Source organism: Spermophilus citellus, assembly GCF_964194105.1.
Source record: "Spermophilus citellus genome assembly, chromosome: 3".
Classification (NCBI taxonomy): Eukaryota; Metazoa; Chordata; class Mammalia; order Rodentia; family Sciuridae; genus Spermophilus; species Spermophilus citellus.
In genome coordinates, this window is record NC_138184.1 from 134198818 (window position 1) to 134214407 (window position 15590).

The 15590-nt window shown below is 36.4% G+C and overlaps 1 protein-coding gene across 2 annotated transcripts in view; it reads left to right on the plus strand.

Annotated features, from left to right (window-relative positions):
- The window catches only part of AMPH (amphiphysin), a 217876-nt gene that overhangs the window by 119722 nt on the left and 82564 nt on the right, over positions 1–15590 (plus strand). For both annotated transcript variants that reach the window (XM_081287269.1, XM_081287268.1), the window contains exons 4-5: positions 5052–5146; positions 7847–7942. In XM_081287269.1, coding sequence (XP_081143395.1) covers positions 5052–5146; positions 7847–7942 — 191 coding nt within the window. The remainder of the gene's footprint in view (positions 1–5051; positions 5147–7846; positions 7943–15590) is intronic.

The following is a 15590-nucleotide window of genomic DNA, read 5'->3' on the forward strand; positions in this document are numbered from 1 at the left end:
ACTCACAGACTCACTCCCAAGCCCTCTTGATGGAAAGTACACAGAATGGCAATAGAGGTGGGGGAGGGTTAGCAGGAAACATGGCCCTCGTGTGTCTGTGGCTTGCACAAAGCAGATGCAGGTGCAGCCCTGCCAGTGTGCAACATGGGGAACAGAGAGGGACTGGCATTGGTTTCTAGCCTTTTTCCAAGCAAGACAAAGAAATGAGACCAATGGAGGAGGAAGAAGAGAGCACTGGGGAGATATATTTAACCTGTGCCTTGGGTTTCTCATTCATGTAGTACTCCATTTCTCTTCTCAGCCCTCCAAAGCTCTAAAACTGGGATTCTATGGAACTGAGTTAAATGGCTTCTACTCTTTCTTTTATTATTATTGGTCTCCGGATAACATTCACCTCTGATTTAGTACAATTGTTTAGCTGGAGTTATTAGTTAGCTAATGCTATTTTTTACTATCTGAAAAGCAGGAGACAGGGTCAGGAGTGGCCTGCCAAGGAACATATTCTTCAGTGGACTCAGGAATAGGGAAGAGGTGATCATCAAGTGATGAAGTATGATAGACAAAGAGGTGGATGTTGGAGGAACATTCCAAATAGCAGAAGGAGCCAAAGGATCAGAAGGCAAAAGAAAGCATGGACTCTTTGAGAACCAATAGATTAGTAGTGAAAGCAGAAGACTGAGCTGGTTGAGATGCGTAAAGGTGGCAGTATTTATATAAAGAAGTGCTTTATGTATCATATCATCTTGGGCTTTTATTCTGTCAGTGTGGAGGGAAGTCATTAATAATTGTAGGCAAGGGAATAAGTCACATGATCAAATTAGAACTTCAGAAAAATAGTTCTTGAGATTGTATGGAATTCAGTTTAGAGGGAGTGAAACTACAGGAGATGTATTAGAGGTCTAGTCCAATAGTTTAATCAACATGATAATAGCTAATATTTCCTTAGTACTCTTGTGCCAGACACCAAGATGTACTTTTTAAATGCCTCATTTCATATAATTCTTACCATAACATTATGGAAGGTACTATTATCTATTGGCATTTTTATACTTTGGAAAACTGAGATTCAGGATGATTAATAGTTTGCTCAAAATCACACAGATGGCATGTGGTAGAACCAAGATTTTAACAAAGGCTGCTTGATTGCAAATAATAGTCTTGATTCTTATGCCATATTGGCTCCAAAAATATTTTTTATAATGGTGACTGACATTTGAATATTTACTGTGTGCCAAGTACTTTGCTAAACCCTTTTCATGGGTTAGATTTCACCTAATATAAATAATAGACAATGAGTACATAATACAGGGCAGATACAGTGAGCAGGGAAGGAAGGGGATGGATTTTAGCCACAGACATGATTGGTATGTCTTGGTGACACATTCATTTTGTGAGGATGACCTAGGATGACTTCTAGTACTCTAACTGGGAAAATTGGATGCCATTCATGAAGATGGGAAAAGGAAGAGGAACAGATGTAGATAGGAAAGTTAGGAGTATGTTTTTGAATAGTGAGGTTTGGGATACTGGTGAGACATTCACATGGTGATGTCCAGTAGGGATTTTGAATTAGCATATGTGGCAGCATTGGAGACCAAACACATGGAGAAGAACACAGAAAACCTTTCTTTAAATGGAGCATGGCCCAGATGTCATAATTAATATGTATTGGTTGCATGTGACTTTGCAGGCATGACACAGGGGATAGGGTTGACGGTTCTTGAGCTACCCCACCATCTGCTTTTTTTCTCTTCTTTTTCTCTTATACTTGCTTTTCTCTTTGCAGTTTTAAGAGAAAAACTTCCCTTCCTACTTTCCTCTGAGGCAGCTGCTATCTTCCTAAATAGCTATCTTCTAAACAAGAGGCAAAGCTGCTAGATATTTGCCATCTTTCAGACATTCTTTTAATGGTTCATCATTGCTTGTGGTTAATGTCATAATATATTTAAACTGAGTTATTTTTAACTAGAACATATACCCTCAGGCTGTGCAAGCAAAGAATACTCATGTAGCACTGCAATATATGCAACCAATCTGAGAGGATGAAAATAGAAACTCACAAATTTGGCTGCAAATGAAAATAGAAGATGTTACATTAGATGCCTTTGGACAAGGTCCAAATGTTTGAATAGAGGGAAAAGTTCCATCCAATAGTAAAATATTAGTTCTTCTACTTAGGATGTTGGGCAGGGGTTTGCAAGAAATCACTGATCTTTTAAGAAAATATTTGGTATTAGTATTTAGCATGTATTCTGTTTTAAGTTATTGAGTTGCTTTGAAGGAACTTGACTTTTAGTTTTTAGATATTTATTTCTCTATTATTTTGCATCAGCAGAGTAAGTTCTTGTCTTAGTCTGTCTCATGCTTCTGGGTAAAGTACAAAGGATAGAAATGTATTTGGCTCATTGGAGACTGGGAGGTCCAGATCAAGGGGCACCATCTGGTGGGGGCCTTCTTGTTGCATCACAGCATGGTGGAAGGCATCCCATGAGCAAAAGAGAATAAGATAGGGGGACAAATTCATTCTTTATAAGGATCCCACTTTCATAATAACAAACCCATTTCTTTGATAACAGTAGTAATCTATTCATGAGGGCAAAGCTTCCACATCCCATTCAATTCTTAAATGTGCCACCTCTCAACACTGTTGCATTGGGCACCAACTTCCCAGCATATGAGCTTTGGAGGACACATTAATACCATAGCATTTCTCAGTTGCTGAAATATCAGCTGTCTGCGTCCTCCTGGAAGTGAGGCTTGAGCTTGCTCCCTTGTGTGTCCATCAGAGTACTTTCCATGGAGTAGATATCCCAGAAACCATTTTCTAAGTCACAATGACTTCTATCCAAATTACCCATCACTACTTATTTACACAGTGATGAGTAGTTATTTTTGACTTCTAACAGACCTATTTACTGCAACATTGTACTTACTTTCAGTCTTTATGATTCAAATCTTGGATAATTTTATTTTGAGCTTACGTTAGTTTCATTTTTCACTACAAAGGTAATTTGTCCTCCAATGTTATCATTTTTATTTTTCCCCTTAAGACATTATTAAGAATCTGTCTATATAGCTATTTATAATTTCCATCAGACTCAAGACAAAGATTTGAAGGAAATTGCATAAGCTGTTTGGCATCTGAATTGTAGAGAGGGAACAATTAATGATTAGCTTTTGGCATAAATTCAAGGGATACATTTCTTGATATAGATTTACCTTGGTGGGGGTGATTGTGGTACTTGGGATAATGTAGCTGTCATGTCAATGGTAACCTAGTCATGAGGGAAATTATTCTCACTTATTCACATTCACAGTGTAAAGGGATGGATGCAGGGTTTTGCATCATTGTTGGCTGTCTCTACACCTACATGAGTTTCATCAGAGTCCCCAAACACTTCAGTCATCACTGGTTTTCCCTGCCTTCACTCTGGAAGGGGTGGCCAGCTCACTTCGACTGTGTGGGCTGTATACCTAATTTTCAAGGGCATCCTTGATGATGCTTAATGATTTATATTCTTCATGGAGAGGAAAATGCAAGCAGTTGTACCTCATGTGACTCTGAAACACATTCAAACCTCTGGGTTTAAAGACCAAACATTTATCTATAGTTATCAGGGGGAGCCAAAGGGGGGTCATTCTCTGTCTAGAGAATGAAATAGTATGATAAAGTACCAAATTGCATAGCAACTTTATCCATGTTCTTCAAGGATATACTACCATCATTTCAGACATCTTTTTATCTTAGAACTGAGCCCCAAATTTAGTACTGTCCAACAGCATGTAGTTCGGTTTTTAGTTTAATCAGTGGTTTCCATCTTTAATTCACTGAGGTTTGGTTTTCTTTCTTCTCCTTTTATCCAGCCCCTTTTCATACTCATGAGAGACAAAGGCCAAGACACCCACCCGGGCAGTTTCCACCTTCTAGCTACTAGATAGATTCTGAGAGGCTGCAAGCTCTGGCCGTTCTTGGTACTTTGTTCTGGTCTCTGCCATAAGTCATCTCCATGGTGACCCAGCACTAACCTCTGTGTTCTGCAGTGGGACTAAGGTTACTGGAAAAGACTTGGTGATGCTTTATATCACCATGTTACCCTCAAATTTTGTATCTTTACTATTATTAATAGCCATGATTTTGCAACATACCAGATTTGCCTTGAAGGAAAATTTAGACCTATAGGCTTAAGAACACTAAGCTTTCTGAGAGTTTTGATTTCTGAGAGTTTTGAATATGCAGTGGCATATTCTTGCAATGCCAGGTATTCAGGAGTCTGGGACAGGAGGATTGCAAATTCAAGGCTAGCCCCAGCAAGTTAATGAGACCCTCTCTTAAAATAAAATAAAAATGGCTGACAATGTAGCTCAGTGGTAAAGTGATTGCCTGTATGCACAAGGCCAAGAGCTTGATCCCCAAGATCACAAAAAACAAATTAAACCTGTATTCATGGTTTTAATAATAGTGAAGAAATGCAATCTCTTTTATTTGTTTGTTTTAAAACTTTTAAGCTTCTTCAACTTAAATTCTGAGCCATTTTTAACCACTTCAAGAAATTTTATTATTTTAAACCACAGAATTACCTTCAGTTGTTATGTCCTAAATTAGTGTTTATTTTGTTTTTATCTGCTTCTAAACATGCTTTGTTTCTCATACTTAAAGTTTTTTTAGGATTAACTTTATTTTCAGACCTCTGCAGTTTCATAGACCAATATGATTCTCACTGATCTACATATTTGTGATTGGATGCCATTTTTTGAGTGATAATAGGGCACATTATTATTACTATTTTATTTTTCAGAATAGGGCTGGGTGTTGATTTTTTTCAAAGATACAGTACATATCATCATGTAAATAACAGACAATGTACAATGTGATATGTCTTAGAGGCCCTCAAGGAAAGATGTGACTGTGGCTGTATGTGGCAGGTTGCCTTCAAGATTTTTTCTTAAATATTTAGCAATATTTTAAGATTTTTTTTCTCACTTAGAGAGGGAGGTAGAAGAGATTTCACATCCATTTTGAAGTAACAGGAGTTGTTTTTCTCCAATATCAGGCATGCAAGAAGCCTCCATGAAGCTCACTGAGTCACTGCATGAAGTCTATGAGCCAGATTGGTATGGGCGGGAGGATGTGAAAATGGTTGGCGAGGTAAGATCTGGGGTGGCAGTGTGCAGGAGGTGGGGTGGTGTCCATGAGATTCCCACTGAATCCTGCTCATTCCAACTGCCCCTGCCCCCCTCTCCTTCCTTCATGTCTTAATCTTAAAGGGAGAACAGGTTCCCAGAAAGTGACAGGCAGTTCTGCTATCTGGTTATCCCACACTCAAATGAGAGGCAAAGATGATTATAAAAACCACTTGAGTAGGGAGCTGTGAGTTAAAGATTATTTTTCTTCAAAATAACAGTAGCCATTTTTAATTTTACACTGCAGGTACTAGCAACCCATTTCTCACAAAACTGGATAGTAATGTCACCCGTTAGTTCCTAAATTTCTGCTGACAAACTCTCCCTGAATTAACAGGCAGCAGCTCTGAAGAGCATCAATTAAATAATTAAAATCAGTTCTTTAGTGTTCTTGAGCTTTACTCTCCTCATCTACAAAATGAGAATAATCATTGTACCTACTCATAACTTTTGAGCCTTTGTGTTTATGTCCCCAGTTAGTGCTTAGTGCTTGTTTGGATCACTGAAGTGATAAAGCTGCCAGCCACAGGTTCTCTTGTCTCTAAGTCCTTTGTTAAAACAAAGAGCAGATGTCAGTCATGTTCTCCATATTGGGTGAATGACTGCAGCTCCTTTAGGCACAAAAAACCTGAACCAGATGTCACAGTCAAAGCTCAGGAAAGTCTAGGCACCCTTAGAAAACATGAATCAACAGAGGAGCTCCAGGCTGATATCCCAACATGGATCTTCATAGTCTCATTGGGACTGAGATAAAAACAGAGATTTATTTATTAGAAAAGCTATCATTGGTCCTATAACATATTTCAAAGACTTTCAGGATGTGGATTTGGCCAAAACATTTTCCACACATCATTTTCAAATGAAGTTATTATGTTATTGTATCTTCTTACATTTTTTCCCAGTATAAAGACACTGTTTCAACACTCTGTTGCTAAATGCTTAATTCACTGTAAGTTTCTGATTAATGCTGTATTATTAAAAATTCAACACAAAAGAGAAAATTTTAAGGGAAGAACAGAAACTTGTATAAATATCTTTTCAGAACACTGTATCATTATAGTCTACATATGGAAAATGTTGGTTCCTTAAGAAAGTGGCTTCTATCTTAACCTCAGTCCTTGTGGCTGACAGAATCCTTGAATCCTTAGCTGCAGATGAAAATATAGGCTCTTTTGATGATGAAGGAACTGGGTATTTTGTATTCAGAGGATCTACTCATATGAAAATAAACCTTTTCTACAGTGGAGTTAAATTTTCTTGATTGCATAAAATTCTTGAATTGAGGATTATAACAATTAAGATTAGGGTTTGAAGTGTGAAAATGATACGAGAGCAAATTGTAAAAAGTGTTTTTTTTTTTAACAAAATAGAATCATCTCTCACATACAAGAATTTGGAGGTCAGATGACATAGCGGACCCAAAAGAATCAGAGGCTTGTCTTTGCTATCTTTACTTTGCTCCTTCAGGTTCAAGAGGACCCTTTGTGCAGTGGACATTATCTCTCATTTCTGCATTCTATTTAGTAAGAATGAACTCTGGAATATGGGTCTAGCCCATACCCTTCTTTTGGGGACACTTCCTTACAGTACATAATTGGCCACTTTATCACATGGATACCCTTAGCTAAAGGAATCTGGGAATTAGAATCTTTATCCTAGGCAGGTGTGTGCACAACTGAAATTGGAGGTTCAATTATTAAGAAGAAAAAAAGGATAGACTGAAGAATAAGCAGCAGACCATGTCAGGGGACCCCAAATGTAGCAGTAGGAAAAATGTGGAGATAATATTGTTGTGCACCTGCTAGGTGCCTGGGATTCTAATAAGTATTTTATCTTGCCTACCCATTTAACCGGGGAAATTGAAATTCAGGAAGGTTCAGTTTCTTGAAGTTACTCAGCTGGGATATGAATCCTGCTCTGGTAAGGTAGCCTGGATTAATTGATAGTCATGAGCTTTGAATTCAAGGAGATAAAACTGGGTAAACACTTAGGTCTTTCTTTTATCCACTGTATGACCTTGGCCAAGTTAGGTAGCTTCTATGGTTTTCAGTATTCTCTTCTATACACTGGCAATGCCACATCTTTCCTCAGAAAACTATCATGAAAATTAAGTGTGTATCCCCACATAATCATAGGGTAATCATAGCAATAGTAGTAGTAATAAAAATAATAATATTCATTGTGTGATTATCACAGTTGATACTCCATAAATGGTAAGATTCTTCCCAGTAGACTGTAAATTTTATGATAGGTCTTTGAAAGCTTCAGCAATGGTTAATTTTTTCTGTCTGGGTTGATTTTTTAATTTATTGAATTCCTTCAGAGAATTTAAGTGTCTCAGTAGAATTTTTCAATCTTTTAGCTCCAAAGTCCATCTATAGGGATTTGGGAGCCCTTTGAAGATTCTATATTCTTTAGTCATTCAGAATCAGAAATACAGTTTTTAAAAATGAGCTGAGATCTTAGCCTGAATTGTTAATCACATAATTAACAAATTGCCCTATTTTTTCATATTCTTAAGTTATCAACACTATTTTTAGTATCTAATGTCTGGGAGACTATTATATATATAATTTTACAGTTTCAGATGTTTTAGAATTTTAGTTTAGGGAAAGGCATCCAATTAAAATATTTCAGCAGTTATCTATTTTTCTTTTTCTTTTAGAAATGTGATGTGCTATGGGAAGACTTCCATCAAAAACTAGTGGATGGATCCTTGCTGACACTGGATACCTACCTGGGCCAATTTCCTGACATAAAGGTATTTTAGTTTGTGTATATAAAGGGAAGAATTGAATGGTCTCATGTAGTTATTGAAAGATGGGCAAGATAAGGAGAATTAAAAGTCCTCAAACTGACATCAAAGACAGGTGGTAACTTTTCATTTATTTAAGTATGGGATTTTTATTCTATTCCTATGATTTTGAAATGAAATCTGGTTACAGAAATTACATTGTCTGCTTTAGTGAACTGCTTTAGCTTTTCTTTCTTTCCAGAAGTCTTTTAAAGCCTGTAGATAAAAAAATATCCTAAATCAGAGGTACAAAAAATTCCAATCTTCTTTATATTCAAACTTTTTATTATGTAGCATTGGATAAGTATGTCCATTAAATGAAACAGTAATAACACAGAAGGGAGAAACTTTATTGTAACCAGATGGCAAAATCTTATCTTTCCTGTTTGCTGATTATTTTGCATGTGGCCATAGTGCAGCTGGGTAATTTTCTTCCCCTTGAAATGTTCAGGTTCAAAGTGAAATATTAATGTATAATTATTTTAAATACATTTACATCTGTACCTCAAAATATTTTATCTAATACATTTATCTTATTTGACACTTGTGTAAAATAAAAAATAAAATACACCTCAGTATTAAACAAAAACAACAACAACAAAAAGAAAGTGCTTTCCTAGAATCTTCATTTTCCTTGACTCTCTGTGTTGGTGTCTGCATTAGACAAAACACGGACTGGCCTGTACAAAAGGCCCTCACCAGTGGGCTCACTCAGAGATTTTGGGAGGCCTCTTGAATTTTGTGCTAATCTAGCTCACTATTTCTGTTCTTAGCAACATCTGGGCATCTAGAGAATGCTGGGCCCCATTAATGTTCTGACACAAATGGGACTGAAGCCAGTTCCACAACAGTCCCCTGAAATTTGGATCATTGGATGCTGATGTTTTCTTTCTCCAGGTAGAAAATGGGATCTTGCATTGAGCTTGAAGAATGAGTTGCAGTGACTAGTTGTGTAGTAGATCAAACTGCCATCTTAGTACTCTCTGGTGCCCAGGTGGCTAGAGTATAGTTAGTATTCCAAGACAGAAGCTGGTCCTTTAAGAAGCTCCTGGAAAAATTGGTATTTGAGAAGTTAACTCTTTCCATCCCCAGGTAAAAGCTGGGAGTTGAGGTTTATTGCCCACTTACTCTGGGCTGAGCTAGAGGAAGCAACTATTGCAAATGGCTGCATGCTAGTTGAAACCATTCCAACCACTGCTTTGATTTGCACTATCTTAGAACGCAGGACCTTTTCAACTATTTTCTGGGTTTCACAGAAGGAATGATTCATCTGATGCTGTTAAATTGGTGTATCCATGAGGGAAGAGAAGCCAGGTTATATCCTCCATCTTCTAGTAGCAATTGTATTAAATAACAATCTCTACAAAAATCAATACCCAATAAATCATAAGAAGATAAGGAATACTGTATCCTCCTACCAGAAAACTCCAAAGCAGCTTGCTATTATTTAATAGATTTTATACATTCATAGCATGACCTAGCTTAGCAAAGGAATGTGTAATTGACTGGAGAAGATGACATTTGAAAGATTTTTGAGTTTCAGGAACAAAAACTTGGTATCATCAACAAATTGTAAAGATCTTAGTTGTTACAGTGCTACCCAGAGATAGTTATTTAAAAATTGGACCTACTCTGTAGGAGCTTATAATTTCAGAAGACAAATACATATAGAAGTATCTGTGATGAAACATAGATTTTAAAAAAGCCATAATAGATTATATCAATTCAATCTTTCAGTTCACTTCATGTCAAAAAAGATAAAGAACTCAGAAGAACTTTTACTTTAAGCAATTCTTTTCTTGTAATCCATGGTTGAATTCATAGAAAGATGACCCTCCAGTTGCTGACTCATCTAGAGGATCAGAAATAATATCACCTGGGTCTTTTGCCAGATACTCTGAGGGTAAATATACATCATGGTTTTACATGCATCATGGAAAGAGATGGAGTCAATTTCCCTCTAATCTCTCCCTTTCTCTTAAGCTACATTGAGAAGAGTAAAATTTACACAGAGGCTATTAACAAGATAGATATTTGGGAAACCATGTAACCCAACAAACAATCTAAGACATTGCAATGTATATCTAGGAAGAGATAATATGGAACTGGAGAGAGGAAAGATAGCTGTATTTAATATTTGGAAGATTTTTCTTGTCTGAGAATAGACAAAATTATTCTGCACACCATTAGTTGGTGAATAGAAGTAAGAAGTAGGTATAGACTGCGTCATTTTATAAAATGAGCCCCGAGTGATTATGTAATGAATGACTTATTAATGAACAGGAACATAACAGTTAAAAATACTGAGTGGAGAATTTTCAAAGCATGGAACTTAATTGACTTCCTTGATCTCATTAAAATCAACAGTCCATGTGCAGTTGAAACCTCAGGCAAATTTCCAAATATTTATTGCAACCTATCAGTGAGTGTTATGAAGTACCCATTCATGAGGGGATGATGTTTGATTTTTCCAGCTGTGATTGGCAGGGCACCCTGTGTTATGGTTTCCATTATGCAGCATTGACATCTAAAGTCAATGTTATAAAAAGACCCTGCTTTTCACCAACCCAGGCAGGCTTACAGCTGTGAGCAGTTATCGTAAAATGTAGTTTAGATTCCATCTTGGCAGTTGTGCATGAGCACCTAAGCAGATATTTAATGCAGGGTGCCAAATGATTTTTAAATTGGGATTATTATTGAATCTTAAAAAAATGTATAATAAGTTGTTTTCTTCACTGCCAAAATTCAATGCACAATGGGAAATATCAAGAACTTTTATTTAAATTTATTATTTAAAGTAAGTTTAATATTAATTAAATTTACTTATTATTTAATTAAATTTATTACTGGATGGGTACATAAGAATTGTATCATGTTTCAAAGCTAATGTGTACAAATTCTACCCTCGCGAGATTTGTATTTTTCCCCCAAGTTTCCCAAATATCATATAGGAAAACAAATAGGATTGATCTATTTTTCTACCATGAAAACATTATGTGTCACAATGAGTGATGGCCTTTAAAATAGTCACTTCTACCCTGCTAAGTTATCCTCTGTAATTGACTTGTCAGTTACAAGAGAAAATGAGTCACATTATTTACTTCATTTCTTGTTCTGGAACAAAAATAAAATTACTCTTCCTCCTGATTCCCAGACTTAGAAGTAATTGAATTCCATCCCTTTCAAAATTTAGATTCATCTTCCAAAAGTCAGGATTTGCCACTTGGAAGACATTAAAGGTGTTCCCATGCCAGAAGGCAGGTTCCATAAAGCAGGGCTTTGTAGGAGTTGCTTATAGTCACACGGGCCATTGCCTCTAGGATCATGCCTCCTTTGAAGGTGACCATTAGATGTTTGTTCAAAATAATGATTTTTATCAGCTTAACAGCACTCAGTGCCTTCTGTACCTTAATGAAGGACTTCACTGTGCCCTGCCTGGGCTATATCATGCATCTTTAAGCAACTCTGGCTCTGCCACAAAGCTTTTCACTGACAACACCAGTTGGAAGTGGTAGGTGTGGGTAAAATAAAAGTGATTGAAAGTGGCTCAACAAGATTAAATGTCCCAACCCACCTATCACCAGATATGAAGGGGCTGCAGAGGCATAGCAGAGTGACAGATGGTCATTGACTCAACGAGTCTGTCAGAGACATAGCAAGAGTGATTAGAAGGGCACTAACCACACTCACGAGCAGGGTGGGGTCAGGTGAGGCGGGTGATGGTCCTAGAGATAGAAGACACTTAACCCTGAGAGTAAGTGGCCTTCTTAAAATTTGTGTTTTGTCTCACTTGTCTCACTCACCTTCTGGTGCTAGTTGTAGGTCTGATTTCTAATCTAATTCATCTTTTCCACAGATTTGTTGAACAATTCTGGACAAGTTAGGGAATCCTCTGATGCAAGTCCAAATTCTCTTTAAGTAAAATGGGGACAATCTCTGCCACATCTATATATAGGCTGCTGTGAGGACCCATGGGATGTGAAACATAAACATATGCATTATTGTTTTTGATTTTTCCTAAAATTCTAATGGTTTTAAATGTGTATTCTCCATTAATAGTTCTTATTACTAGACTAGCCAGGCATAACTGGACCCCTGGGGAGAGTTTTTAAAAGGACAATTATCTAGGCCTGGTCTCAGATTAACTAAAATAGATTCTTAGTCTGGGACTCAGGAATCAGAATATTTTATACTAATTGTCCATTAACTATACCTGTTTATGTAACTTATTTTTCTAGTGGTTACTCTACCTTGCCATGTTTAACTTTATATATTTTATACCACTTCATGCCACATCTATGAACCTTACAATACATACTTCTAGTTCACCTGCCTCTTTGTGCTACTACTTGAATTTCTTTTTTGTTGCCTGGGAATTGAACCCAGGGACACTTAACTACTGAGCTACATCCATAGTCATTTTTATTTTTTATTTTGAGACAAGGTCTTGCTAAATTGCTTTAGGGCCTTGCTAAGTTGCAGAGGCTGGCCTTGAACTTGCAATCCTCCTACTTTAGCCTCCAAAGGCTCTGGGGTTATAGGAATGGGCCACATTCCTGTTTGTGCTATTATTTGAATACATTTTGTTTTACATGTGTTATGAACCCCACAATGCATTTTTTTCTGTTTTTTACAATGAATGACCAATGACCTATTCAAAAAATTATAAAAGAAGATAATATCATGTATTTATCTTGATTTTTAATCTTTCTGGTACCCATTTCATTGTGTATCTCCACTTAGGTTAAAATTCTCTTTCTTTTTTTTTTAATTTTATTTTATTTATTTATTTTTCTTTTTTTTATTGGTTGTTCACAACTTTACATAGCTCTTGACATATCATACTTCATACATTAGATTGAAGTGGGTTATGAACCCCCAATTTTACCCCAAATGCAGATTGCAGAATCATGTCGGTTACACATCCACAATTTTACATAATGCCCTATTAGTAATTGTTGTATTCTGCTACCTTTCCTATCCCCTAATATCCCCCCTCCCCTCCCCTCCCTTCTTCTCTCTCTACCCCATCTACTGTAATTCATTTCTCACCTTGTTTATTTTCCCATTCCCCTCCCAACCTCTTATATGTAATTTTGTATAGCAATGAGGGTCTCCCTTCATTTCCATGCAATTTTCCTCATCTCTCCCTTTCCCTCCCATCTCATGTCACTGATTAATGTTACTCTTTTCTTCCTACTCTTCCTCCCTGCTCTGTTCATATTTGCTCTCATTATATCAAAGAAGACATTTGACATTTGTTTTTTAGGGATTGGCTAGCTTCACTAAGCATAATCTGCTCTAGTGCCGTCCATTTCCCTGCAAATTCTATGATTTTGTCATTTTTTATTGCTGCATAGTACTCCATTGTGTATAGATGCCACATTTTTTTTATCCATTCATCTACTGAGGGGCATCTGGGTTGGTTCCACAGTCTAGCAATTGTGAATTGTGCTGCTATGAACATCGATGTGGCAGTATCCCTGTAGCATGCTCTTTTAAGGTCTTCAGGGAATAGTCCAAGAAGGGCAATAGCAAAATAAAATACTTGGGAATTAACCTAACAAAAGAGGTGAAAGATTTATATAATGAAAACTACAGAACCCTAAAGAGAGAAGTTGATGAAGATCTTAGAAGATGGAAAAACATACCCTGTTCATGGATAGGCAGAACTAACATCATCAAAATGGCGATATTACCAAAAGTTCTCTATAGGTTTAATGCAATGCCAATCAAAATCCCAACGGCATATCTTGTAGAAATTGACAAAGTAATCATGAAATTCATATGGAAAAATAAAAGACCCAGAATAGCAAAAGCAATTCTAAACAGGAAGTGTGAATCATGTGGTATAGCGATACCAGATTTCAAACTATATTACAAAGCAATAGTGACAAAACCAGCATGGTACTGCTACCAAAACAGGCGGGTGGACCAATGGTACAGAATAGAGGACACAGAAACCAACCCACAAAACTACAACTATCTTATATTTGATAAAGGGGCTAAAAGCATGCAATGGAGGAAGGATAGCATCTTCAACAAATGGTGTTGGGAAAACTGGAAATCCATATGCAACAAAATGAAACTGAATCCCTTTCTCTCGCCATGCACAAAAGTTAACTCAAAATGGATCAAGGAACTTGATATCAAACCAGAGACTCTGCATCTGATAGAAGAAAAAGTTGGCTCCGATCTACAGATTGTGAGGTCGGGCTCCAAATTCCTTAATAGGACACCCATAGCACAAGAGTTAACAACAAGAATCAACAAATGGGACTTAATTAAACTTAAAAGTTTTTTCTCAGCAAGAGAAACAATAAGAGAGGTAAATAGGGAGCCTACATCCTGGGAACAAATCTTTACTCCTCACACTTCAGATAGAGCCCTAATATCCAGAGTATACAAAGAACTAAAATTCTCTTTCTTAAGATGATACAATTTTTTTTAAACAAAATACCTTTATTCTGTTTTTTTTTTTTTTTAGATGTGGTGCTGAGGATTGAACCCAGTGCCTAACATGTGCTAGGCAAACACTCTACCACATGGCAATGGATTCTCTCCATTTTTGTTCATCTGAAAATATTATTTATTTTACTTTCATCTTTGATATTTTTATTGGGTATTGAATTCTGTGTTGGTAGATATAATTTTATTTTTTTTATTTTTCAGTATTTTAAAGATGTTCCATTGTGTTCTACCTTTCATAGTTCCCGAAGATTAGCCTGCTGTAATTTTTACCTTTGAACTTTGTTTTTTGTTTGTTTATGATCCCTTTTGGGGGATTATCTGAGTTTCTTAGACCAGTACTTTGATGTCATTATTTTATAAAATTCTTAGCCAGTATCTCTTCAAATATTTCTTCTGACTCTTCCTCTCATCTCTTCAATCACATTATGTTGGATTACTTATATTGTATTATTGATCCTGTGTGCTCAGTTCCCTGTGGGCTTTTCCCTTTCAACTTTATTTTTTGTGTGTGTTTAATGGGAATAATTTATCTTCATAGTTGCATCATTTCTTTGTTCAGCTATTTTGAGTCTAGCTATGGATTCATTGAAGAAATTTTCCTGATATCATTTTAACATTTTTCAAGCATTTACATTTGCCTGTTAAAGTTTCCATGTCTGGGCTGAAAATCTGTTTATGTATGTTGTCTACTTTTTCCAATTAGATATTTTAACATATCAGTCACAGTTATTTTAAAATTCCTGCTTGTAAGTGGCAGGATATAAAATCAACATGCATAAATCAAATGCATTCCTGTATATCAGCAACAAATCCTCTGAAACGGAAATGAGAACAACTACTCCATTCACAATATCCCCCCAAAAAATAAAATACTTGGGAATCAACCTAACAAAAGAGGTGAAAGACTTATACAATGAAAACTACAGAACCCTAAAGAGAGATATAGAAGAAGACCTTAGAAGATGGAAAAATATACCCTGTTCATGGATAGGCAGAACTAACATCATCAAAATGACGATATTGCCAAAAGTCCTCTATAAGTTCAATGCAATGCCAATCAAAATCCCAACAGCATTTCTTGTAGAAATAGATAAAACAATCATGAAATTTATATGGAATAATAAAAGACCCAGAATAGCAAAAA